At 38.4% G+C, this 25,463-nt stretch overlaps 1 protein-coding gene and 1 pseudogene across 8 annotated transcripts in view; one reads left to right on the top strand and one right to left on the bottom strand.

Moving 5' to 3' along the window:
* Positions 1-13,149, top strand: part of LOC129764377 (vanin-like protein 1) — a 48,894-nt gene extending 35,745 nt beyond the window's left edge. For all 8 annotated transcript variants that reach the window (XM_055763387.1, XM_055763382.1, XM_055763384.1 and 5 more), the window contains 3 exons: positions 11,231-11,883; positions 11,943-12,482; positions 12,546-13,149. In XM_055763387.1, coding sequence (XP_055619362.1) covers positions 11,231-11,883; positions 11,943-12,482; positions 12,546-12,810 — 1,458 coding nt within the window. In that variant the 3' untranslated portion in view covers positions 12,811-13,149. The remainder of the gene's footprint in view (positions 1-11,230; positions 11,884-11,942; positions 12,483-12,545) is intronic.
* Positions 13,150-15,979: 2,830 nt separating this feature from the next.
* On the bottom strand, positions 15,980-21,448 carry LOC129765808 (succinate--CoA ligase [GDP-forming] subunit beta, mitochondrial-like; annotated as a pseudogene).
* Between the last annotated feature and the right edge of the window lie 4,015 nt (positions 21,449-25,463).

The raw sequence follows: 25,463 nt of genomic DNA, 5'->3' as shown, positions 1-25,463 counted from the left end.
GCCACCGTTTAGTGTATAGTTTACTGTTTACAATTCTTCCACAAGTGAAATTCATCCACAAGTGACCATTATAAAGGGTGTGTCACATCAAATTGCATCACGGAAAAAACGCTGTAGAAATTCGCCCAGTAGACCGATCCTTTTGAAAATTTTAGAAAGTAAAATAAAAACTATTAAACAACTTTTTGCATTTTCTTTTTATTCATACTTCGAGCCCAAGCCCGTATGCTCGCACCTTCCTCTTTACACCGTCCATAAGGTTCTGTACAACGTCAGGTTGTAGTTTTTTTTGAACAGAAATCCATTTTCTCTTGAAGTCCGCCTCCGATTTGACAACTTTTGGGTTCTTCCGGAGGGCCTGCTTCATAATCGCCCAATATTTCTCTATTGGGCGAGGCTCCGGCGCGTTGGGCGGGTTCATTTCCTTTGGCACGAAGGTGACCCCGTTGGCTTCGTACCACTCCAACACGTCCTTTGAATAGTGGCACGAAGCGAGATCCGGCCAGAAGATGGTCGGGCCCTCGTGCTGCTTCAATAGTGGTAGTAAGCGCTTCTGTAGGCACTCCTTAAGGTAAACCTGCCCGTTTACCGTGCCGGTCATCACGAAGGGGGCGCTCCGCTTTCCGCAAGAGCAGATCGCTTGCCACACCATGTACTTTTTGGCAAACTTGGATAGTTTCTGCTTGCGAATCTCCTCCGGAACGCTGAATTTGTCCTCTGCGGAGAAGAACAACAGGCCCGGCAGCTGACGAAAGTCCGCTTTGACGTAGGTTTCGTCGTCCATTACCAGGCAATGCGGCTTCGTCAGCATTTCGGTGTACAGCTTCCGGGCTCGCGTCTTCCCTACCATGTTTTGCCTTTCGTCGCGGTTAGGAGCCTTCTGAACCTTGTATGTACGCAGGCCCTCCCGCTGCTTGGTCCGCTGGACAAATGAACTTGACAAATTCAGCTTATTGGCGACATCCCGGACCGAACTTCTCGGATCACGTCTAAGCTGCTTAACTACGCGCTTGTGATCTTTTTCACTGACGGACCATCCATTTTTGCCGTTCTTCACCTTCCGGTCGATGGTTAGGTTCTCGAAGTATCGTTTTAGTACTCTGCTGACCGTGGATTGGACGATTCCCAGCATTTTACCGATGTCCCGATGTGACAACTCCGGATTCTCGAAATGAGTGCACAGGATTAATTCACGACGCTCTTTTTCGTTTAACGACATTTTTACAAATTTACGAAAAATTGATAGTGAAGCATGGCCAACGTGATCTATACACTCTTATCTGATTATAAGCGAAAGCTGAAGATATAATTCCTAAAAATTAAATTTCTACAGCGTTTTTCCCGTGATGCAATTTGATGTGACACACCCTTTATTTAGCGAATAACTATACGAAAGTCAAACATCTATGTTTTGCTTTTGAGCGTATGAATTTAACGACGAATAGTTAAAATATGGATCAGCTCAATCCAGTTACAAAAAGGACTGAAATCAAATAAGAATAGTCCGGTAATGATCTTATGCATTCCTGAATGGCGTTAACGTTCCCTGTGGAACTTTTGCCGTCTCAACTTATGCATTAATTAGCGTCATTTATTAACACATAGTTGAGATTTCTTAAGCCAAATAACACGCCTAGAATGTATTCCGAGGGGCAAGCTCTAGAATACGCGTGACCACAGTGCAAGTCGAATGAAATTTCTTTGACGAAAAATCCCCCGACCAGAACGGGAATCGAACCCGAACACCCGGCATGATAATGTGAGACGCTAACCACTCGGCCACGGGTGCACCTCAATCTTATGCATTATATTCAATAAATAGTCCACGCCACTAACATTAATTTATACATTTCATTCAACAATATTCTAGAATATGAAAAAAGGCACTTGTCCAAAAAAGTTACTCCTATACTCGCGTCGGTGTGTCAGACCGAAAGTGTGAAAAGAGTGGCACACGTCCCCTTTTGTACCATCACATGCGATACGCTAAACGATGACGAACGACGAATAACGAAGCTAGAGAGAATCGCAGAGTCGTAGTGTTGATATTTTCTGAGAAATGAACGAATTATTGATTCCTCGGTTTGACAGACCAATGCGCGAGTATAGGAGTGTTAACATAGTCCAGACCAACCAAACGCGCGCGAGGCTCAAACTTTCGTAGACAACGCTCGTTATTATTTTTTTTACAATATACATTAACAACAAAGAAGAAAAAAAAACATCATCATCATCAGTACGAACATGGTAGTTTTACCTGTAAACTAATTTTGTAAATGTCAATCAATTATAAACATAAATAAATTATCTAGCAAACATTTTATGGAATCCTGTATACAAAACAGATTTCGTGTGAAATACACATTTCTTAAATCCTGCCATTGGGCATCGAATTGAAAAAATTTATACCTTTATACAACAACGAATTCTGTGGCTTACTAAACATAAAGTTTGGTGTTCTTGCTTCATTCGCGTTTCTTGTACATCACTTCCTCTTTCAATCTGATCACACAAATATCGAGGCAGCATACCGTTAAAAATTTTAAAGATGAACACCATTGTCATATAATAAATTCTTTGCTTCACAGATAGCCACTGTAGCGCGTCCAACATCAAACTAGAGGAAGTGTATCTACTACATCTTAAAATCAAACGCATTACCTTATTTTGCAAACGCTGCAATCTCGTTAATTGTGTATTGTTCGCAAGGAATAGGATCGACGAGCAAAAATCTATATGCGGTGAAATCAAAGATTTGTACAAATTAATTTTACTGCTTACTGTCAGCTCGTTCTTCAAACGACACAAAACGCCGTACTTCTTGGCAATCTTCTTGATGACATTGTTAATGTGAGACTCAAAAGTTAAATTGTCATCAATGATAACTCCTAAGTATTTTATATACCAGAATTTAGAAAGCATATATTTTCGAGAAAAATGAGTTTTAATGTTCAAAATATTTTTCTTTTCGATGAATTTTTTTTCCAAAAATTTTTTTTTTTAATTTTTAATGAAAACCAAAATAATTTCCTACATTCCATTCTTTGACTAAAATGTTGTATGTCTGATATTTTTTTATTAAGTTTTTTTTTTAATTTCGAGTTTTTCCAACTTTTTTCGGAAAATCTCAATTTAAAAACTATAACAAAAATATGGTCAAAGAATGAAATGTTGGAAATTACTTAGGGTTTCATTAAAAATTATCAAAGAATTTTTTTGTGAAAACAAATAATCGAGAAAAAAATATTTTGAAAATTAAAATTCATTTTTCTCGAAAACATATGCTTTTAAGTTTTCCATACATCGGACGATGGGCACATTTACATGGAAAAAGTTTTTCGAACAACAAACATTTCATTTTCTTCTTTGAAAAAATACTAATAATGTTTAATTTGTAACATTTTTATGTATAAACTAGCTGACCCGGCAAACTTCGTCCCGCCAAAAATTTGTTTTTTGTTATCAATGCATTCAAACATTCACGTTTTCTTACTAAGCGCAAGTTGATGAGTCCAATAGCAGAACTGTTCATTGATTGATCTTTTAATCGACCCCGTTGAATTTATCTTTTACTATAAAATTCCTAGTACTTCTACTAAAACTCATCATTATAATATCAGATTATTTTCAGACACAATTCTCGTTCAAGATTTTTCAACCACTTGCAAATAACATGTTTCTCCGTTACATGGAATAAATGTTTGATACAGAAAATATAATAGAATAAAGACAGACCCCTTCCTTCTTCTCCCCTTAGAAAGGGGGGAGGAGTGTCTATTCACCACAGAAACAATGCGTGTCCCCTAAAATCTTCACATGCCAAATTTAGGTTTCGGTTGCTTGATTAGTTTCCGAGTTATGCAGAAATTTGTTTTTCGTTTGTATGACAGCCCACCCTTAGAGAGGAGGGAGGAGTGTCGAACCACTATAGAAACATTTATTGCATCCTAAAACCTTCATATGCCTATTTTGGTTTCGTTTCCTCGATTAATTCTCGAGTAATACAGAAATTTGTGTTTCATTTGTATGGCAGCCTGTAATCAAACAAACAAACTGTAATCACGCCATTTGCCTACGGAAATTCAGTGACTTGAGCCATCTCACCTCACTCGCCGCGCGGAATAAAGGGGATTTTTTTTCAGGAGTCTTCATACAAAAATGACTTATATTCCAAAAACTATAACAGATAGAAAGTTGATGTCTTCGACAAAAGTTCACATTTTAATAAGATCTAAAACTTTGTCGAATACACTATATCGCTATCTTGACTTGAAACAAAATTAGGATTAGTTTAATTTTTTTCAAAGAAAATATAAAAAAGTTGTTGTTAGAAAAACTTTTTCCCTGTAAAAGTGCCCAATCTTCCGATGTATGGACGCCTTGTTGAAAATTTTAAGGACTGTTCACATATATATTTATAAACAAATTTTGGTACTTTTTCGTAAAAATTTAAACAATTTCCTACATTTCATCCTTTGACATGAATTTTGTAGGTATCATAGTTTTTAAGTTATAAATTTTTGTAAAAATTTAAGAAAAAAAAATTGCCTTTTTTCAAAAAGTTGTCTAATTATTTTTCGAATATTTCAAGTATGCAAAGTTGCTTAAATGACCCATGTCTTTACACCCACAACGTTTCACTGCTTTCTGAGATGGTGCTGCTAACGGCTAGTCGAGTTGGCATGAAACTCGTCAACATCGAAATACGTTTATTCGTGAAATAGTAGAGATTGGCAATATGTGATTTTTTTTTTCCAAAATGTCTCCATCTTGCTAATGTGATAAAAAATTCTTCTATGACTTACTACACACCAAATATGAAAGAAATTTTTAAAAAACGGGTTTTAGTCATTCAAAATATAGTGCTAATTTTCAAACCCATTTTTTCGCCTCAGTGTATATTCTTTACAAAGCTTCCATACTTTCCTACAACTTGTTTTTAGACAATTTTTGGGCGATTGTTTCCTCCAAATTAGTGATACTAAATGTCCAAATTTCCCTGTAAATCCCAACAAAAACACACAAAATCTTTCCAACCGTCAATCCGTCAAAAAACTCCGTTACCGTTGCACCGGTTCACCGCGTCTAGACCTTGGCCTTGTCGTGAATGAATTCCTACTCATCACCAATCACCATTCGCTTCGGAAACAGTTGATTTTGTTGCTATTCAACAAAGATTTGCGGATGGAAATGGAACTGCTGGTAGAGACGTCGGTTAATCGTTCGATTAATACAAATAATCGAATATCTGCAATTTTATTCGAGTAATTTTGCATCGAATAATGATCTAATCAAAATATCATCGAATAATTATCAAAGTAATCGCGATTAATGAAAAAGGGAACATTTTTTTCAAAAAATACAGTGCAAAATTTGTTTAACCTTCATGGTGTTTCGTTGAAATTCATCGAATATGCTAAACCATTTACGGTTAAAGCATAAAAATGATTCCCTGGTGGTGGAGGAGAATGGGAAGAAGAATTCAGGGTCTGCAGGAGTAAATGAGGACTTCTAGAAGGTGGTCTCAGCTTCCGGAAAGGAAAATATCCCTTTTTTTTCTTTATTATAGTGACTTTCAACACATTTCTGCTTGTTCGTCACTTTTACTTCCATTTTTGGACGAATGTCGGGAGTGAGAATTGAACTCGTGATCTCTGCGTGAGGGGTATGGATGTTACCACTACGCCAGATCGCCTCCACAAAAATATACCATACTAGTGGTCAATGATTCTATAAATATACACTAAGGCCAACTTCTATAAGACCAGGTGATGGTCTTGCTGCTCTGTGTCGTTGTAAACAAACAATGCTTCAATTTAAATTCTAGTGTGTAGGTATTGATGACTACCATACACTGCATGATTTTCATATGTGTGTGTGCAAGCGCTGGGCGTAAACGAATGTTTTCGTATTTTTCAACTGTCAAGTTTCTATAAGATCAGTTACGTTTTCCGTTGTTTTAGTTGTTTTGATAAAAAAAAGACGGGTGGGTAATGTCGGGGACATAACCGGAGTGACGTAGGACTATACAAAGGGGACAGCTTTTGTTAAATATATATTTTAAATATATTGTTTTATTTTCTTCTCCTACCTATCTACCTGAAAAATGGATTAGTTTACTGTTTACTCTTTATGAACATGTTGTGGTTCTGAAAAGAACCTTTGGTGTTGTGTTTTTGTTATCACTCGATATTCCCATCTTGTTCGGTTAAACCTTACTGTTTAGCTATTGCGTTTGCCACTCGCCACAGCTTTCACAGTTGGAAAATTTCTTCCCATCCAGCTTGTGACATGTTGTTCAGTAAATTACATTTAATGCGACGTGCCGGAGAAACACTTTGCCACTCACTGAAACTTATTGTTGCCTTGATGAGCGCCGAACCGAAGCTGCTCTGTTCTTGATGCGGGTTTTCTGATTGTCGTGAGCAGCTTTGCAAGCCAACTCGAGCACTCCGACGGCCGAAACTCTATAACCGCTGTTAGGTATACTGGTGCTCCGGCACCAATCCGTTCGGCCAAGTTACCCTTGCGGAGCAATCAGTGAATGCGACCAACAGTGAACTGGAGACCTGCACGGTTCGAGTGAGACTTTGCCTTTCCCTTAACTTGTCCTCCTGTGTTACGTCCACGATGCCGATGCCGTACAACCACACGAGTTTACGGTTTGAAAGAAAATAAGATATTTTTTTGGGGTCCGCGTGTTTTATACTCTAGCGGTACACACTCACAGGATAGAGACAAATCGGCAGACTCAGCCAGAGGGGCGAGTCCAACGAGACGAACGAATGAGCGTTAAAAGGGAGCGATGGCAAAAAAAATACATTCATTACGATTTGTTCGCTCGTTGGATTCACATGCAGGCTAAAAAGGGTCCTTTTCAGGATCACAAAATTATCTTCAATCAAAAGAGTTTCTTTTGTTATCACTCGATATCCCCATCTTGTTCGGCTAAACCTTCCTGTTTAGAGATTTGTTGCCACTCGCCACAGCTTTCACAGTTGGAAAATTCCAACAAGATGTCCCATCCAGCTTTGTGACATGTTGTACAGTAAATTACATTCAATGCGACGTGCCGAAGCACCACTCAGTGTCGCATTGGAGGCGATTTTAACCTGTAATTGAACATTTGCGATGACAGTGGTACAGTGTCGACTTTAAACTTTCAATCTGGAAACAATTTAAGAATTGGTGAAAATTGAATAATCAGGAAAGTCCCCAACTATCAATAAGCTCAGAACAACTGCCAAATTCACATACTCATCAGACCCTGGCAAACAAATTATGAAAAAATCAATTTATGTTTTATTATTATTTTGGATAATGTTTTAGAAAGCATTGAACTGTATTTCCTAAACTCTTTTTTGGAAGGTCTAATGGCCCTGAAAAGCGCCTTGTGTTATGGAATGGTTCCAATTTAGAAAACTTAGTACTCGTGGTTTTGAAAAAAACCATTTCGAACGCCCTCGATGCCGCCTTGTTCTGGATTTGCCACCAAAGCAGTTTGTATAAAGAACAAACTTTTTTCTACTGCTACCTGATGCCGTTTTGCGATTGCGTTTGCCACTCGCCACTCGCTGCAACTGCCTGTTGTCTTGATGTCCACCGAACCGAATGTGTTCTGTTCTGAATGCGGGTTTTCTTATCGTCGCGAGCAGCTTTACCAGCCAACTCGATCACTTCGGCGGCCGAAACTATATAACGCCGGCTAGGTGGACTGGTGCACTGGTACTAACGCGCTCGGCCTAGCGGGGAACTCCAGATCAACACGGTTCGAGCGGGATTTTGCCTTTCCCTTCACTTTTCCTCCTTTACCATGTCCAGACATGGCTGCTTGGGTTGGTTTGTTGATGTGTTGTGATGCGAACCGATGTGGTGTACGGTTTGAATGAGAATGATCGTTACGGCAGCGGAGCGGGGATTTTTAAGCTGACTGGCTGGCTCGAGAATTACGCATGTGTGAGACTGCGACCAATGTTTCGTTCATTTTTTTCTTTTTCCTTTCCAATCGTGCTTCATTCTATTTCGCTGCTGATCTGGTTGCCCGTTTTGATCGGTACGATTTGAGGAGCACAAAATGGACCAATCAAAAATGGGCACATAGAGCATTTTGACAATGCTTGATATTTCACAATTATTCAATTATTTATCTCAAGAAAAATGAAATGTTATTCGTTATGATAGATGCGTAGATATATTTCCTATCAATTGATGCAAAAACCTTTGCGATCTATTGAGAAATGCTCGAGTTATAAGCGTTCCAAATCTTGCATTTTTTCCTACTTGTTCAGTGCCTAGATTTCCATTTCACCCCCTATATCTTCCGGTTAGACGTAGTCCTACGTCAAAAACTGGAAAATGCCGAAGGAAAACGTGCTCACGGAGAGAGAAGATAGACAAATCGATGCATTTCACCAAGAAAATGTTGATATCAGAGAAATTGCTCGTCGAATTGGGCGATTCCATCCAGTAGTGCTCAATTATTTGGTGAATCCTCAAAGATACGGTAAGGAGGAGAGAGCTCCACGTAAACCGAAGCTCTCTGACCGGGATAAGCGGAAAATAGTTAGTACAGCTTCAATTACCTCAAAATCGCTTATGTAAATAAAGCAATATTTCAACTTCTCAACTACTCGGGTGAAAATTCGTCAAACTTTGGTAAAAAATCCTCACATGAAGAGGGTTTAAAAGGTTAAAGCTCCTCATTTTACACCATCTCACACCGGGAGACGTCTGAGTTTTGCCAAAGCTTACATGAACCGACAGTGGGACATGGTATGTTGTGACAAAGAATGTTTCCAAAAGAATACATTTTGCTCTATACCATAAAGACAATTTCTTCAATGTATAGGCTATCTTCACTGACAAAAAAAAACGTTCAAGTTGGATGGTTCTCATGGTTTCAACGGGTACTGGCGTGATTTACGGAAGAAGGAGCAGTATTTTTCAACCAGTAATTTTGGTGGAGGCTCGTGCATGGTTTGGGCGGGATTCTGTGCAACCGGAAAGCTCAAAATAGCTTTCACATCATTCAAGGATCGCACACATGTTCTGGAATCCTCTCTCCTATCGTTTATGCGTGGATATCATCACGAAAAATTCACATTCCAGCAAAACAATGCTACTGTTGATACCAGCATACCAGAATTTGCTAAATAATATTCCAATACGAATTTTCAAGGTTATTAGTCGAAATGGCAAGGTTTCCAATTATTGACATATAAATCAGCCGATCGTTTTGAATTTTTCATTGATAATACTTATGAATTTTGAAGTTGTCTTATAGAAACTGGACAGCTGAAATTATCATATTTAAGCACAATAAATGAACAAACAACTCTTTTGAACGAAATTGACGTTAAATGTACTTTATTCTAAGCATTCAACGATGTATGAATGTATCTTGTTGAAATGCTAACTGTTTGTGTTGCAACGAAATAGAATTAGGGTGGTCTTATAGAAGTTGGGCAGAGTGTACCTCTTTTGAACTAGTAGCTATAGGGACCAAGCAAAAATATTCAAACGAATCAGTTATTTCAACAACATCCGAGGAACAGGTAATTTAATAATAAACAATAAAAATATTGTGCATCATTTTCATGGTGTGCTCTTTTTTCAATCGGCCTCAAAAAATCATGAAACGGTAAATTTATCAATATACTGAAATACAATTTCATTCAAAAACCATTATTCTGCACCATGTTAAAAAAAATATATTTAATGTGACTTTTAAAATTATGACATCATATTTTTTTATTATAAATGTCTGTTCTTTTATATTACAAAAAATAAATATTCGCTCGATTAATCGAATATTGAAAGACGATTATTCGAATGAACCGAATATTTAAAAATGACCCCCCAATTAATCGACAATCGAATAAACGAAAAATTTAGACATCTCTATTTGCAGTCAAATCCTTTTCCACAGTCCTCTGTATGTTTATACCGTTTCCCCTCGCGCACTTATTGACGACACGGTCACACCTTTAGTCCACACATCTTGGTTTGGGGCACTTTTTACTTCCATACCCGGCCAGCCCTATGTTTTTAATGTGAAGGGTTGAAAAACAAGCTTTTGCAGAGTAATAATAGGCGAAAAATGTGCCTTCTTCATCTTTAAGCTTCTAAATTCATTCGCCTCTAGACTTGAAAAAGGGCAAGATCAAAATCAAAATCAATTCTCTCGCAGCTTCATAAAAACTCAGTTCTAAAATTTACTCCTCACCATACGAAAAGCGATTGACTGCGCAATTGATTTCCAATTTATTGGCAAGTTGCAAGTATTTCCTTTCTTCCTTGCACTGCATAGGACATGCATTGTGCATGTTCTGAGCATGCATTCCGGATCGAACGACTTGAACGCGGTCGATCCGCATGGCATCAAAGCAAATATTTGACGATTGATTTTTCAATCATCAATAGTTTGTTTCAAAAAATGTGTAACGTTGTTTAATGCAATAATTGCGTAGAAATGTTTCCATTCGATTGATGCAGACATCTCTGCGATCTTTCAAAAAATGACAGAAGGTTAAGCATTCGAAATATTTCACTTTTCCGTTACATGTTCAATCTCTAGATTTTCATTTTACATAGTAAATATTTCAGAATCTAAAAAAGTATTACAACATTGAATTGTCCATAACTAAAACAGAACAGTTAATCACATATAAATCCAGATAACAATGTCTCGAATGTCGGCAGACTCCATTTGCTCGAGGCGAATCCAGCAGTAGCACGGAAAGCCGAACTATGAGTTTCTCGAAGCTCAGTTTCAGGAACGTAACAGTATTAACGGATTTTGGAATTTTTGGGATTAATGCGTCCAAAACTAAAAAAAAAACGTTAGCTGAACGTAACAGAATCCCTGTTAGTCTTGACGTTGTAATGTAACGGAGACGAAGTTGTCGATTAGTTTGTCTTTCTTGGCTCACTAATGAAAACTGAAAGTCGATTCAACAGTTCACAGGTTTAAGTCTGTGGCAGATATGGATGATTTTCGAAAATCTCTGACGAATGGATAAAATGAACGTGGAAATATAAGGCAGGTCCTACAAGATAGGATTAAATAATCTGTTACCTCGTTTTGCCTCCAAATAAATGCATTTTCGAACCCAAAAATACAGATCGAAGTGATTCAAATAATTGAGACTGAAATAGAACAGTCTCAATTGTTTGGTCATCATACTTCAAACCACTAATGTTTCTCTACGTTTCCATCCACACCCAACAGCCCGTCGATATACTGGTCTTCCCCGAGCTCACCCTCAACACCCTCTCGGATCCGGTGTACGTCCCGGACCCACAGGACTCCATCGTGCCATGCCGGACAGATTCTCCGGAGATGCTTTCGCGTCTATCCTGTCTGGCGGCCGACGCGGGCAAATATATTGTGATAAACCTTTCCGAAATATTCGACTGCGAGTTGTCGCCCTCGGAAGATCCCCGACCGTGTGGGCCCCATGGGTTCCACCGGTACAACACGAACGTCGTATTCGACCGCAACGGAGCTGTGATAGCGCGATACCGTAAGTTCAACCTGTTCGGAGAGGCTGGCACCAACACCACCCATCTGCCGGAGATTGTAACCTTCGAGACTGATTTCGGGGTGACGTTTGGAGTGCTCACCTGTTTTGATTTGCTATTTGCCCAGCCGGCGTTGGAGCTGGTGAAGCGCGATGTAAAGGATTTCGTGCTGCCATCCATGTGGATTTCGGAACCCCCATTCCTGACGGCGACGCAAGCTTACGAAAGCTGGGCGTACGCAAACAACGTCAATTTGATTGCGTCCGGGGCGAACTTCAATACCGCTGGAAGCACCGGCACCGGTGTATTCAATGGACGCAATGGGGCTGTGTTTTCCTTCATGACAGGCGAAAATACTAGGTTAGGTACATTGATCTTCCTACGTCGGACGAATCATAAGCAAACCTTATTTCTTCCAGGTCGCTGTTTCCTGTCCGTGTTCCAAAAATCCATGATATACCCAAGACGAACCATCAGCAGTTCTACACTGCTGACACCGTCTCGGGACGACTGCACGGGAAGTTCCTCGAGGATATAAGCATGTTCAGTGACACTTTGGAACAGTACACAACGATGCAGATCAACCCCATGCAGTACAATGATCAAATTGGTCAAATCATCTGCAATGGGGACTTTTGCTGTGATTTCAGCGTTACCCTAGCGGTGATTCCCGACCGAGATATCACGCACCACTACCGGTTTGCGGTGTTCGATGGTATCCGAACATTCCAGGGGTACGCCGATGCACACATTTCAACCTGTGGGATCATTTCCTGTCGCAATGAATCGCTCGCGAGCTGTGGGCTTCCGATGAATGAAAACTCAAACTACATTGAATTTAACGAAATCACCATTTCGGGCAAATTCGTCGCCAACGGGACACTTGTGATGCCAAACTCGCTCGACGATATGCTGCACTCACTAGATACGGATCACTATCAGTTCTACTCGACTGTTGAGTAAGTGTTCGGAACGATTTTTACAACGATACCCATATTGAAACCTGCTCTGTAACCTTTCAGCTATTCAACCAATCAGCAGAACGTTCAACTGATGCTTTCCAGCACAGTAGCGAACCTCCAAACCTTTGCCATCTATGCGTTCAATCATAAGAACTTCGAGTTCTTCAACCCCATTGATCCACCACCGGAGGAAGCTACCACAGACGATCCACAAGATCGATTGAGTACAATCGGAGACGAGGAAGAAGACGGTGGAAGTTCGAGGGTCAGGATTTCCGGTACCCTATTGATCCTGCTGCTGGTCAGCGCGGTATTTCAGCTTTAGTAGGTGCAACCTAAGCAAAACGTTAGTATCTGGCTGACGCACGATACTTGCTGTGTACATATTTGTAAAGTTCGTAGAGTAATTCGCTCCACATGCCAAAATATTAAGTTAAGTAAGAGAGAAACAGAGGTTGGCTGTTTTTGTTAGATACTTTAAATTATAGGGAGTATAAGTTACCGTTATCGTAAAACTAGAATTTTATTTTCTCAAAGAGCTGGTGCGTTCTAAATTTAATTATATATCGCAATTTTATTATATGGCCAACCTCCACTAGGTGAATTCGAAAACGATTTCCGAAGCAATAAAGTTATTTTGTATTATGATTATTATATTTGCAAATGCTATATTATTCATCGAACTACCCAGTATAGCCATAGGTTCTGTCAGTTAAATCGCCACTACTACCAGCTACTACTGGTAATGTCCCTTCTCCACGCTCGTCATGTTTCGCAGTTTCGCAGAACGATGAAGATCGGTCTGTACGAGAAGCGTGTGACAATTGTCGCCCAAACCGCTTTCTATCAATGGACGATTCGTGATCCGTACACTAAAACGGTACGAAGAAGCTACTGATGTAGAAGATATACCCAAAGAGGAGCGTCCGAGGTCGGTGTCGTGACCAGGGTCGCGAAACTGAGAAGCTATCTTTGAATTTATTAGCTTCGATCCGAGAAGCACCTTCCACTCCAAAAATCGTACACAGAATGATCTCTCAACTGGATGCAATGCATCATCCAACCAAGAGAATCAAATTCTCTCCCGCTTAATTTCCTCTCAGGGCTCTCATTTTTCTAAAGTGAACCCAAATTAGATTAAGTCCTCTGAAGTCCTTGTCCTTCATCGTTTTCAGATTTTTTTACATCTATGGGGAAAGTCCACAAGAAATCTGAACTCCCTGTTCTCACATCGGAACAATGAGAATTATTCTCTTGTCTTCGGCTCGGCCTTCGGCAATCATCGTTTTTCTCAAGCGTCTCTTCTTCCGGTAGATCTTACGTTTAGGAAACTTTGCGTTTTCCTACACTGTTATGTTAAGTGTACAAGAAGTGGGTTACATACTTTTTGACGTAGAACTACGTCTTTCATTAAGGGTGTCAAATCAGAAAACAGGTCACGTTTTTATGAAATAAAGTAAACGTTAATAACTATTTTTGCCGCGAACGGATTTTGGCGATTTACATACTAAACGAATCGGAAATTCCGTAAGATTTGTTTAATATGCCATACAATAGAATCCCCTGGTTAGAAAATGGTTAAAATTCATGAAAACTTTAAGTGTTTCTATTTTCCTATACATTTGTTCTGTCCATTTGAGTGCTTTCCCGAACAGAGATATCAATAACGAGCAACTTATCGACGACCAACGGAGGGGAAATCGTAGGATTTAAAGTCTCCGTGAACAAAGGAAAAGAAGAAGAATGAAGGGGAATGCTTGCCTAGAGTATAAACAGTGGATCTCGCTGAGGCAAACTTTTTTAGAGGCGAATGAACTGCAAAGTTTAAAGCCTCTTAAAAACAAAGAAAGAAGAAGAAGGCAAACTTTCATTCGGCATCGGACTGTTGAGTAATCCAGTTCACTTTGCTTTCGCTGCGCTTCGATCTAAGATTGGACCCCACCAGTGGTAATCCAACTTGGAAATCGTCGTTTGATTTTTCTGTTCGTTTTTCGCGTTATTCGTATCGTGTGTTCTTCTTTCCGCGTCATAAATTGGACGCTTCACGTAGTGTGCGATGAGCAAGAAGAAGAGGAAGGCAGGCTCGAGCCCTGCAAAAAACGAACGCATTGCCAGGGGCAATAAAATTTGGAGGTTAGCGTCATCTAATGATGCACGCGGTGTTGGTGCAGTGAAAAGCGCTCGCACTGAACCGAGCCTTCGCAAATGTGACACCGCACCGAACATCAGCGAAGTAGGCGATTTCGGCGCGTCGGTCGAAAATGTAAACGCCCAGGCAGCAACCAAAATCAAGCTCCCCCGCTGGTGGTGAAGGCAGTCGCTCTTGACAAACTCATCAGCGAATTCGCATCAATGGGTGTTACAGCAGAGTACAAGCTGTGTAGCATAATTCAGTCTTTTTCCAAGCAGTTAACATTGTTTCTTTTTTGTCATCATAAGGGCTTCCTTGGTTCCTTTGAGAATGCATCAAGGCATTAAACTGACGCTATGGCGAAGCAAGCGTTAAGGTTATGCTCTAAAAAAATATTTGGGGAATACCAAGCATCTTGAATATCTTACTGGAATGTTATAAGTTATTTGGGTTCGCGTGCCAGTCGCAAAACTGCCTTCAACTAGGATTGCATTTGCGCTAATATTGATCATAATGAAGCATTGCTACTGTTTTCGAGGTTGTTATTAACAAAAAGAGTTTATTTCTTTTGTTTAGTCATCAAGAAAGTAAATGTTCTGGAATTTGGTATGTGATTAGGTTTTGCTTGCCAGTAGCAAAACTTCCTCCACTAAGGGTGACAGCTGTGCTTCTCTCGAGCATGAGAAAGTAATGCAACTCTTTTTGAGGCCAGTAATATTAACAGAAGCGTTTCTTTTGAGAATAGCGCAAAATGATGAGAAATGTTTATATTGCTAGTAGTTTCAAGCCACCAATGTATGGTTCTGTATGCATGCTATGGTGAACGCTTGTTTGGCGCTTGGTTTACGCTTAGTTTGCACGAACGATATCTAGAGGTGCGATTCCTTTGAGGCAATACTAAATAACATGTAGCATGATATTTGATACTTGCAAGTGTTGTCATTGTTGTTGTTTACATGCGGTGCCAAAGATATATTTATGTAGTTATGAGATATGGAATAATGGTGCTGGTGCAACATGTATATAATCGACTGTAGCCGAGTCTATGTCAATTTCGAAAAAGGCCACCGGAATAACCTTCGAGGTAAATTTTCAATGCATTGACATGAAATAAATTGCGACATACGATTGTTTTTTCGAGGGCAAGAATGAATCATCAATCAATTATCTTCAACTGATTCTACAATCAAAAAATCATTTCAGAGATTATTCTACTAAGCAGTTGTTTCTAAAATTTCACAGCATTATACAATAATATCCGAAGGTATAAACAAGCGACTTATATAAAATAACAGCGTAGTTCTACGTCAACAATGTGGTCGTATCTTGGACACAACCTCCTATAATTGTTTTTATGTCAGCTTTATTTCCCACAGTCGGTACGACTGCACAATGTCTGCACATTCCACAGCAGCGCATAGTGAAACCACAAAAGTAAAGTAAATAAATAATCGTTAAGTAAAAATACACACACTAAACACCAACAAAAAGTTGTCAAGAAATATAAATGTTCATTTTTTACTATCAAGATGAATATCATTAAAACTGAATGTGATCGGAACTGCGTATTGTCCTTCTTCTATAGGTATGTAATATACAAAATGTAGAGGCTCAAAATTTGCTACGAGAAACTGAAGTTTTCTGAAAGTGAATTTGAAATGAATTTGAAAATTCGTTTTTTACATTTTAAACTTGTAGAATCTTATCAATAAATGGACTTAACTAAAGCGATTTCTTTAAAAGTACTAATTTAGCGCTTTGACAGCCTTCTGCCTCGTCAATTCAGCCCTGATTCCTTCAATATTTTCTGAGCTGCCTCCATGTCAGTACCTTCCAGTCGTACATACAGTGGTGCTTTGAGTCTGATCGTTAAGGAAGCATTACCGATTCCGTTAGCAATGGTGGCACAGTTTACAATCCCATCGAAAACATTCACCAAAGGCGGTTTTACGTTTTGATCTGAGGTTAAAATTTGGAACGGCTGTAATACTTGCACTTCCTTCACATTACCGCCAATATCTAGGAAGTTTACCGGGTTGCCTCCGTTCAATTTGATAAAGTCCATTATTGCCATTACCAAGCCGGCTCCATTCACCAAAAAACCAATGTTACCCTCCATGGCGATATTGTTGAGATTCTATAGCTTGCGTCCACCTCCTTCGGGTCTTCATCTTCGTGAACGTCCATCGTGAAAATGTCTCTCAGTCGAAACGATGCAAATCAACCCCATGATCAACGATGCAGATCAACGTTGTCATCAAAATTTAACTTGACATCAACGGAAATTATTCGTCCGTCATCGATTTTCAACAGTAAGTTAATCTCCTGTTCCTTCAAACTCCAGGAAACGGGTCACATTCCCCCACCTGGAAGAATATATAGAAAAACAACAATAAACAACATTCATCTTTTCGCCCGATACGATCAATACCAAGCCCCGGGCAAGGGGATATGATCCGCGAGTCAAGATGTGCTACAAATTTAGCTGTCATTGCCAAACCTATCAAATTACTCGGCGAACTCAAGGCAAATCTATGGAACAAGGTGCGCCCATTCGCTAACTAAAAAAAAAAATTTATGTGAAATGTAATGATCATGATGATCACAAGGGTCTGAATGATAATATAAAACGTAGAACCCTAGGTTGATCACTTGAAATGTAGTATTATATTATAATGTAAACCAACTTAAGAAATTGAAAGAATTTAAGTGAAATAAAAGGGTTTGAATGAATTCTGCATTATTTCAATAATTTCAGTTGTATTTAGCTGCTGCTCATGCTTTATTCGAAAATTTGCGTTTTGCGTGCGGAAAAAATGAAGCGTTTGCCGAATAAAACGTTCTATTGAATAGAGTTCACAAACCGTGCACAAGTGTATTATGTTTTGTTTACAGGTAATTCGTATATTTTAAAAATGGCTACAGTATGGTTGTGAAATGTTGACCCACCACCATATTGAGATGCTTAGAAGTATACGCCTTGGATGAAAAGTGAAAACAAGCTAAAAAAAACAACGGACGTGTTAAATTTTTGAATTTTGAGTTGAATTTTGCGATTTAATCATGAAGTGTCTAGTGCCGTCGTGCCCAAATAGTTTTCGGTGTATGACGGATCATCGTTCCTATTCGCGGCATCGGCACAATTTTCGAGGAAACGTATTACTCTATTACATAGAATACATATTGAATACAGAAAAGTAAATTTTCATTCATTATTTTTTGTTCTAGAAGTGTGTTAATTTCGTCCTTAATTTCGTTTTCCAAATGGCGCAAATCATTATGGTGCCTTCAACGCAAAGACAATAAATGAAACGCTTGCAGCGTAAAACGTAATGAATATAATGAATATAGCAATGAGTATTTAATAAAGTATCAGTATATTCCACAAATTGTGCTCAATCGTCTTAATTTACTTTTGTGTATTTTTTAAATGGCTGCAGAAAACCACTTCACGTTTTGACCCACCTGGTAGTATGTTAAGTGCCTTGTTTTACACCAGCTTGAGAGTTTGGCAGTTCTCGCGAGTGACAGTGATCGCAAATTGCATTTGCGACCCGGACATGTTTGACGCTGTCAAATCCTATGTGCTAGTATACGGATGCCCTCAGGCTGATCAATACTCACTGCTCGGAGATATGGACGCCTCTCTTGAAACCATTAATGATCTTTGCCTCGGCCGCCGTTACATGTGTTGCGCTCGCAAACGCATAAAAGGGATATAAACTTACTGAAATCCTTCAAAATGCCCTCAAAAATAACAAAAGTAAACAGCTTCACGAATATGGATAAATTATTTTGACGTTTGTTTCAAGTCAAGGCAATGTTGCCACATTTGCGTATGTCGATTAGGTTTGAATCTCGGACGGATTGTGGAATCTGGAAGTCGACCTCGTTCGGGCTGCATAATGTAAAAGTCGATCCCGATCGGATTGTGAAATCCAATCGCCGATCGTGAACCGGAATAGAGATGATACTTACAGTCCAGTCCATTTTACATGTAAACCGCTCAGCATAAGGCTTCCAGATATGATAGAGGGCCTGATTCTCGAATACACAACGAATACACTTCACGGTGGAAACGGTATGAAACGCATTCGCGATGACAACTGTACGGTGTCGACATCTGGATGCGAGATTAGTTTCCCACTAAATTTATCATTATAAAATCAAATTGTCTTCAGATTAAATTTTTTGTATGAAATTATTTTATCACACGAAGAAAACAAAGTTTTCCACTCACATTGAATACCAGTTTGATACGAAAAGGTTAATTTTCATTAATGATTTTTGATTTGAAAAATGCTCATTCTGCCTGAAAACTTATCATTATCTTCGACACTTCACTAACTCGTAAAACGTAGTTCAATGGCGTGCCGTTTATTTCGTTTCCACCATGAAGTGTATTCGAGAATCAGGCCCAGAATGCCTTCATTTTGCAAAGCAATCGAATTGTTGTGAAATATTTCATTCACCAATGCATTTATAAGTATGCGAAATTTTTCTCAAAAAACTTCAGCCGAACATCTAAATTGAAAGTATAGCAAATGATACATTTTCTCAGTGACATTTGGTTACTTTTTCTCCAGTATCTCATATTAATTTTTTATTCACTCAATCAACGGAAAATTTTCATTTTCATGTGCATGTATTATCCTGAAAGCTTTATGATAACCCACGGTCAGCGATATTGAATTCGTTCTTTTCTATAAACATGGTAAATGAAAAGCCCATAGCGTAATATCGTGTTTTTTAAAAACTCATTGCAACAAATATAAAAACATCAAGAATGGTGTTCATGATATCATGATGAAGGATCGCTTTGTGTTTTTTTGACAACAAGGTGTTCGTATTAAGCGTTTTTACTCATATATTTCCTATCTAGTATCAGCACGGCGAAATTTGAAATAATGGGCCTGATCACGAACGTCACTTCACGGTGAAAACGAAATGAAGTGCATATAACCTTGCATACAAATAATTTCGTTTTCAACGTGAAGTGACGCTCGTGACCAGGCCCAATGACTGATAGTTTTTCGCGGTTGCCAGGGATGACAATTGACTGAGTTACCGATAACGCACAGTAAAATATACCAATCGTTGGTAGGGATGTGTATTGCATCTGACATTTATTTTACTAACGGTCGGTAATATTTACAGAAAATATGTACATTCTACTAATGTTTGGCTTACCAAAGATTTGGTAGCTTATTTTAGTAATCTGTCTTCTGGGTGTAGAAGTGTATCCTAAGGTGGGCCAACTTGCTAAAACCATTCTTCAGACATCTTGGAAGTCTACTGTGTTTTGTTTGTAAACAAAACACAATACGCTTGTGCTCAAGCTCGCTCGTGATCAGTCTGTCTCTTTCACGCTTCAAGGAAGTAATTCCCCTTCTGCTTTCTTCCGTACTGTTTTCATATACCGCTCCCCTAACCAACTTAGTTACAAAACGGCCTCACCTTAGGATATACTACTAGGCTTGTATATAATAACCCAATAAAACTCACATTGCAAAATTTAAAACCATATTTTATTCACCAATGCATTTATAAGCATGCGAAATTTTTCTCAAAAAACTTCAGCCAAACATCTTAATTGAAAGTATAGCAGATGATACATTTTCTCAGTAACATTTGGTTACTTTTTCTCCAGTATCTCATATTAATTTTTTATTCACTCAATCAACGGAAAATTTTCATTTTTATGTGCATGTATTTTCCTGAAAGCTTTATGATAACCCACGGTCAGCGATATTGAATTCGTTCTTTTCTATAAACATGGTAAATGAAAAGCCCATTGCGTAATATCGTGTTTTTGAAAAACTCATTGCAACAAATATAAAAACATCAAGAATGGTGTTCATGATATCATGATGAAGGATCGCTTTGTGTTTTTCTCACAACAAGGTGTTCGTATTAAGCGTTATTACTCATATATTTCCTATCTAGTAACTGTCCATTAACTGCTTGGTGTGTGAAAGTTGTCGATATTATATTATTACCGTCATCGCTTTGCTCTTCCTGTGTTTGTGTTATACTGTAAGCTAAAATGACCAGAGTCCCGCATTTCAACAAAATGTCCCGCGAAATGTCCCGCAATTGGCAAAAGAAACGAAAATGTCTCGCGATATCAATATATTTCAATATTACAATTTGATCATGTTAATTTTATTAAATGGAAGAACCTCAAAAAAAACTTTTATTTGGCAGACTGTTCAAGAGAGCTTCCATACTTCCAACGATTAATGCGTTGAGTTGGTTTCATCGCACCGACAGGGAACTTTTTGTTTAGAGAGTGTCAAATGTAAACGACAGCAACAAAATTAGAAAATTATTTTTATAAAAGTCAGACGAAACGTTCATCATTGGTCATCTAGCTCGGTCAAGGCTTAACGTGTGAAATAAGCCGGAAGAACTAGTGTATACGGTACAGGAAGAGGCAGGGTTATATGATGAAGTATCGTAAATGAAGCGCTTGACGGCCTTACGGAAGTTGACTGGAACCTCAACCATGGCCGATGAAAAGATGCATGTCGGCGTGTTCTTTTACCTTTTCGTGGCTTTGGTGGTCGACTGTCTCTCCATTTTGGCCATTCGCCCAAAAGATCACCTTTGTTACTTCCGGCAAGCACTTCGTACTGTGTATCTCCCAGTTCACCATATGACTCGAAAGAAGAGCGGCTTGGACATTCCCTAATTGTTTGTCAGAGAATGACCTTCTTCGAGAACTTGATGTAGGTGATGTATTCGTGACCATCGCTTACCTTGGGAACGTAAAGTATCCGGTCCCCTGCCATTTGATGAACTCTAGCATCAGGTACGTCTTGTCTTTCATTAGGAGCACGAAAAGAAGTTTTCTACCAGTGAAAAAGAAGTTTTTCACTTCTTTCACCGGAAAGAAGTTTTTCACCAGTCCCTCAAGCTACTCCTTCTGGGTGATTGCCTGCTGCTGAGATACGGCCATTTGGCCGGTTGCTTCGATCTCCCGACTTAAGGAGCGGCAGGCAGAGGATGTTGTAAAAACCAGATTGGATATATCTGGTGGACACAAAGTGCCTCAGGACAGCTCCTTCGCTGTGGGGTGCAGCTGGCAGTTTGAAAAAATCATCAACTTGCTAGAAAGTGCTGCTACTGCGAATCAACAGCCTTGAATACTTTTTTTTGGTAGGCTTAATAAACGTAAGATAAGGAAAGTATGTTCCATTTAATTATCTTTTGTAGTTTTTTTCCATCGACATCCGAAATTAGTCAATTTTTTTTAATGCATACGTTAACACTAAAATTGATGAAAAATGGATTGAAATTTGCGAGCATTCCATAATTGCAAGAAAATTGTAGAATTTGAATTGTGCTTGCCAGACTTAAATGCTCTGACTGAGTGAGTGATTTTCAGGCGTAAATCAAATCAAAACCACCGAATAATCACTATTGAGTGCCGATACTTATAAAGAAATAATACAGATCAGGTTTAATTGCAAAGACACACCTTAAGAGTTTCACGAATGAACGAGACTCTCTCAACTATGGTTTATGTTCACATAAGGTATATACATAACGTTTTGTTTTTTGTGTCCCGCGTTAGACCTCTGACTATCTGGTCACTTCACTGTAAGCACAATAGGCGAATAAGGCAGCGGTGACACTGCTTGCAGCTTTTTACGAAAATGTGGCTGCACGAAACGCATGCAATCGTGATAAGTAAACAACTAACAGTTCGACTGAAAGGTTCATAGGGTTGACGTTCAGATGGCGCCTCTTGCAAAAATCTACTTGACTATCACAAAGCACAAGCTTTCAATGGATACGTGTCAAAATTTGACAGCAATCGGTCGATTGGTTCGTGAATTACAGCATTGAGAGTGAAGCAACTTTTGTTATTGTGAAAAAAATGTAAGAATCACGAATCAATGAAAACGATAGCAAAGTTGAATGAATTGGGCTTCGAATTGCTTCCGCATTCATCCAGAATGCTCGCTGGCAAGAAATCTAAGACCGATGATGAAGTGATTACCGAATCTGAGGCCTATTTTGGAAAAACCAAAAAAGTACTATAAAAATGGTATCGAGAAGTTGCAAGATCGCTATAATCGCTGTATCGCCAAACGGCAATTATGTTGAATGATAAAATTTAATTTTGCAAAAAAAATAGTTTCACTGTGTTACCTTATAATCTTTTCAGCCGAACTGTTGCAATAAGTTACATTTAATGCGACATTTGGTAATTCGACAGACATGTAATGCGACACGTTTATTTGGACATTTTTACCTCTAATTGGGCATTTTTGTGAACATCGAGTTCGGGGCCCAAATTATGGCCTCACATTGAATGTCGACACTGTACCACTCTTATCGTCAATGTCCAATTACAGGTAAAATCGCCTCAAAAGCGACACTGACTGTTGCCTCAGCATGTCGCATTAAACATAAATTACTGTGTTCAGATATTTGATGACGTCCGTCTACTTAAAAATAAAAGTGGGCCGGCTTTGAATGGACAAAACTTTGCCGTTTCGCTTGTGTTTGTTACGTGGGTGATGGAGAACGGAGTAAAATTTCGCCTTCGCAAGGATTATTGTTTTGATGGTATTTATGAATCGCGTCTATTGCTACGATGAATTACGAATTCTCCAATAGGTGCTTCTTATTCGATGGAGAGGCACTTTCAGGTCTACTCGGTGAAAAAAAAAAGTTGAAAATGAGTAACGAATGTTTTGTTTTTGATTTGGCCTTTGTTAGATAACGAATTCGTTTTTCTTAAGTTTCAACCCTAGTGCCACACTAACTGCTGTCAAAACTTTTTTTTTTATTTACTCAGTTTCAACCCAGTTTCGCACTGAGTTCAACCCGAAAGTTGTTAGTTTCACACCGAGATGTTTCACGGATTCGCACTCGGGTTCACCAATACAACTATACTGAACTGTCAAGTTCCGAGTATTGTTTTGGATAATCTAAAAATAAAATGGAAAACCTGCTGCTTTTGCTTTTGTATTATTACAATCGTAATCCAATTCGGATTCTGATTTTGAAGAGTATATTCGCGTAGATGGCATTAAGCTTCGTGTGCTTTCATTGGGAAGCGAAAACAATTATGGATTTTCAGGCGAAATAAAAATGCTTTCAAAATCAAAATTATGAATGAAAATTTACTTTAACGTATCTTTAAATAAGAGGTTTTTTTTCTGAAATGGTTAAAACATATTGAACGAAAACTGTGTCTGATGATGATTTTATATTATATTAGTAATTATTTGTGGAACAAACAAGAAATGCATCGACAAATGGTTAAGTTAGTGTCAGGAGTCCTGACTCAGGACTACATGTGTTAGGTAATCAAACAATATGAAGTAGAAAATTTAATTCAAACTTCTATATTTTTACACTGCATTTGGCCCTTCTGATCTGATATTGAAAAAATTACCTCCCAAGCACTAATATTGCCATCAGATGTCGACACTGCACATTTGTCATCGCAAATATAAACAAATCAGACTATGGGCCTGATTCTCGAATACACTTCACGGTGGAAACGAAATGAACGACACGCCATTGAACTACGTTTTACGAGTTAGTGAAGTGTCGAAGATAATGATGAGTTTTCAGGCAGAATGAGCACTTTTCAAATAAAAAATCAATAATGAAAATTATCTTCTTCGTATCAAACTGCCCAGCAAACCTTAAATCTTATAATTTTGCACGTGCCAAGTCTTACAAGAAATCCGAATAAATCAGAATCGCATATAATATCAATCAAAGTATGTATCGTGTATATTTGAAATCGCATAAAATGTAAAAACTCGATTTTATTTACCATTATCAAATTAAGTCGCAATTCGGTATAAGAAACATCAATTTTATGATGTATATTGTCGTAAAATATATTTAATCCGCATCATATGCGTATATCACGCTGATGCAGTTTATGTGTCGTATAAGCGTATAATTTAAATCGATTCAGTACTGTAGTAAATCGTGTTGCATGCTGAAGAAAATCATGAAACAGCCCAGCAAACATTAAGTCGTATGAATAGCTGTAATTGGAGGCGATATACATACAACCAAGACACATTTGTATGATATATGATGCAGATAACTAGCATATACACACAAAAGTGGAGGCGATATACGTATATGCCATATTTTGTACGCATATAAAGCCGTATATAACGATATGCGATGCTTTTTGGACTGATATGCGATTTGATACGACAACGTTACCACTCAATCCATCGATGACATGGAAAATCGTGTTTTTGCATTTTATGCGATTTTAGATATATATGATCGATATTTTGATTGATATTTTATGCGATTGTGATTTGATACGAAATTATATGTGACTTATCATGTGCAAAGTTATACGATTTAATGTTTGCTGGGAGTAATCATATTAGATCCTAATAAAGAACATATTACATCATATTGAAATGTCAATGAAATGCTGATGCACTCGAAAGTTTTAACCGCTGTTGAATTAAATTTCAGATAGCCGCGCGAGATAGCTGGTGGATGATAATTCAGACGACCGGAGTTCGAACCCACATCAGAGCAGTTTTCACCAAACATCAATCTGTGTCATTTTAAACATTCATATTCCACTCCCAACATAAGTCAATCAATCAATTATTATTTCTACGAACATAAATACTCATATATAAAAATGGCGATTCGTGAGGTTATAATAAACATTTCACGAAAATATTTTGCGCCATTTGTTTTTCTTTCTATGTCTGTAATAAATCGTATATGAGTATGGCAAAAGTCGTATTTGGTTCATTGACAATTCATGAATATATTCATATTAGATCGCAATTCAATTCCAACATAATCGCTTTTATAGCCGGTCAAAGTTG

The sequence above is a fragment of the Toxorhynchites rutilus genome, chromosome 2, assembly GCF_029784135.1.
Source record: "Toxorhynchites rutilus septentrionalis strain SRP chromosome 2, ASM2978413v1, whole genome shotgun sequence".
Lineage (NCBI taxonomy): Eukaryota > Metazoa > Arthropoda > Insecta > Diptera > Culicidae > Toxorhynchites > Toxorhynchites rutilus.
The sequence above is the reverse complement of the archived record's forward strand: the minus strand, read 5'-3'. Positions and strand labels throughout refer to the sequence as shown.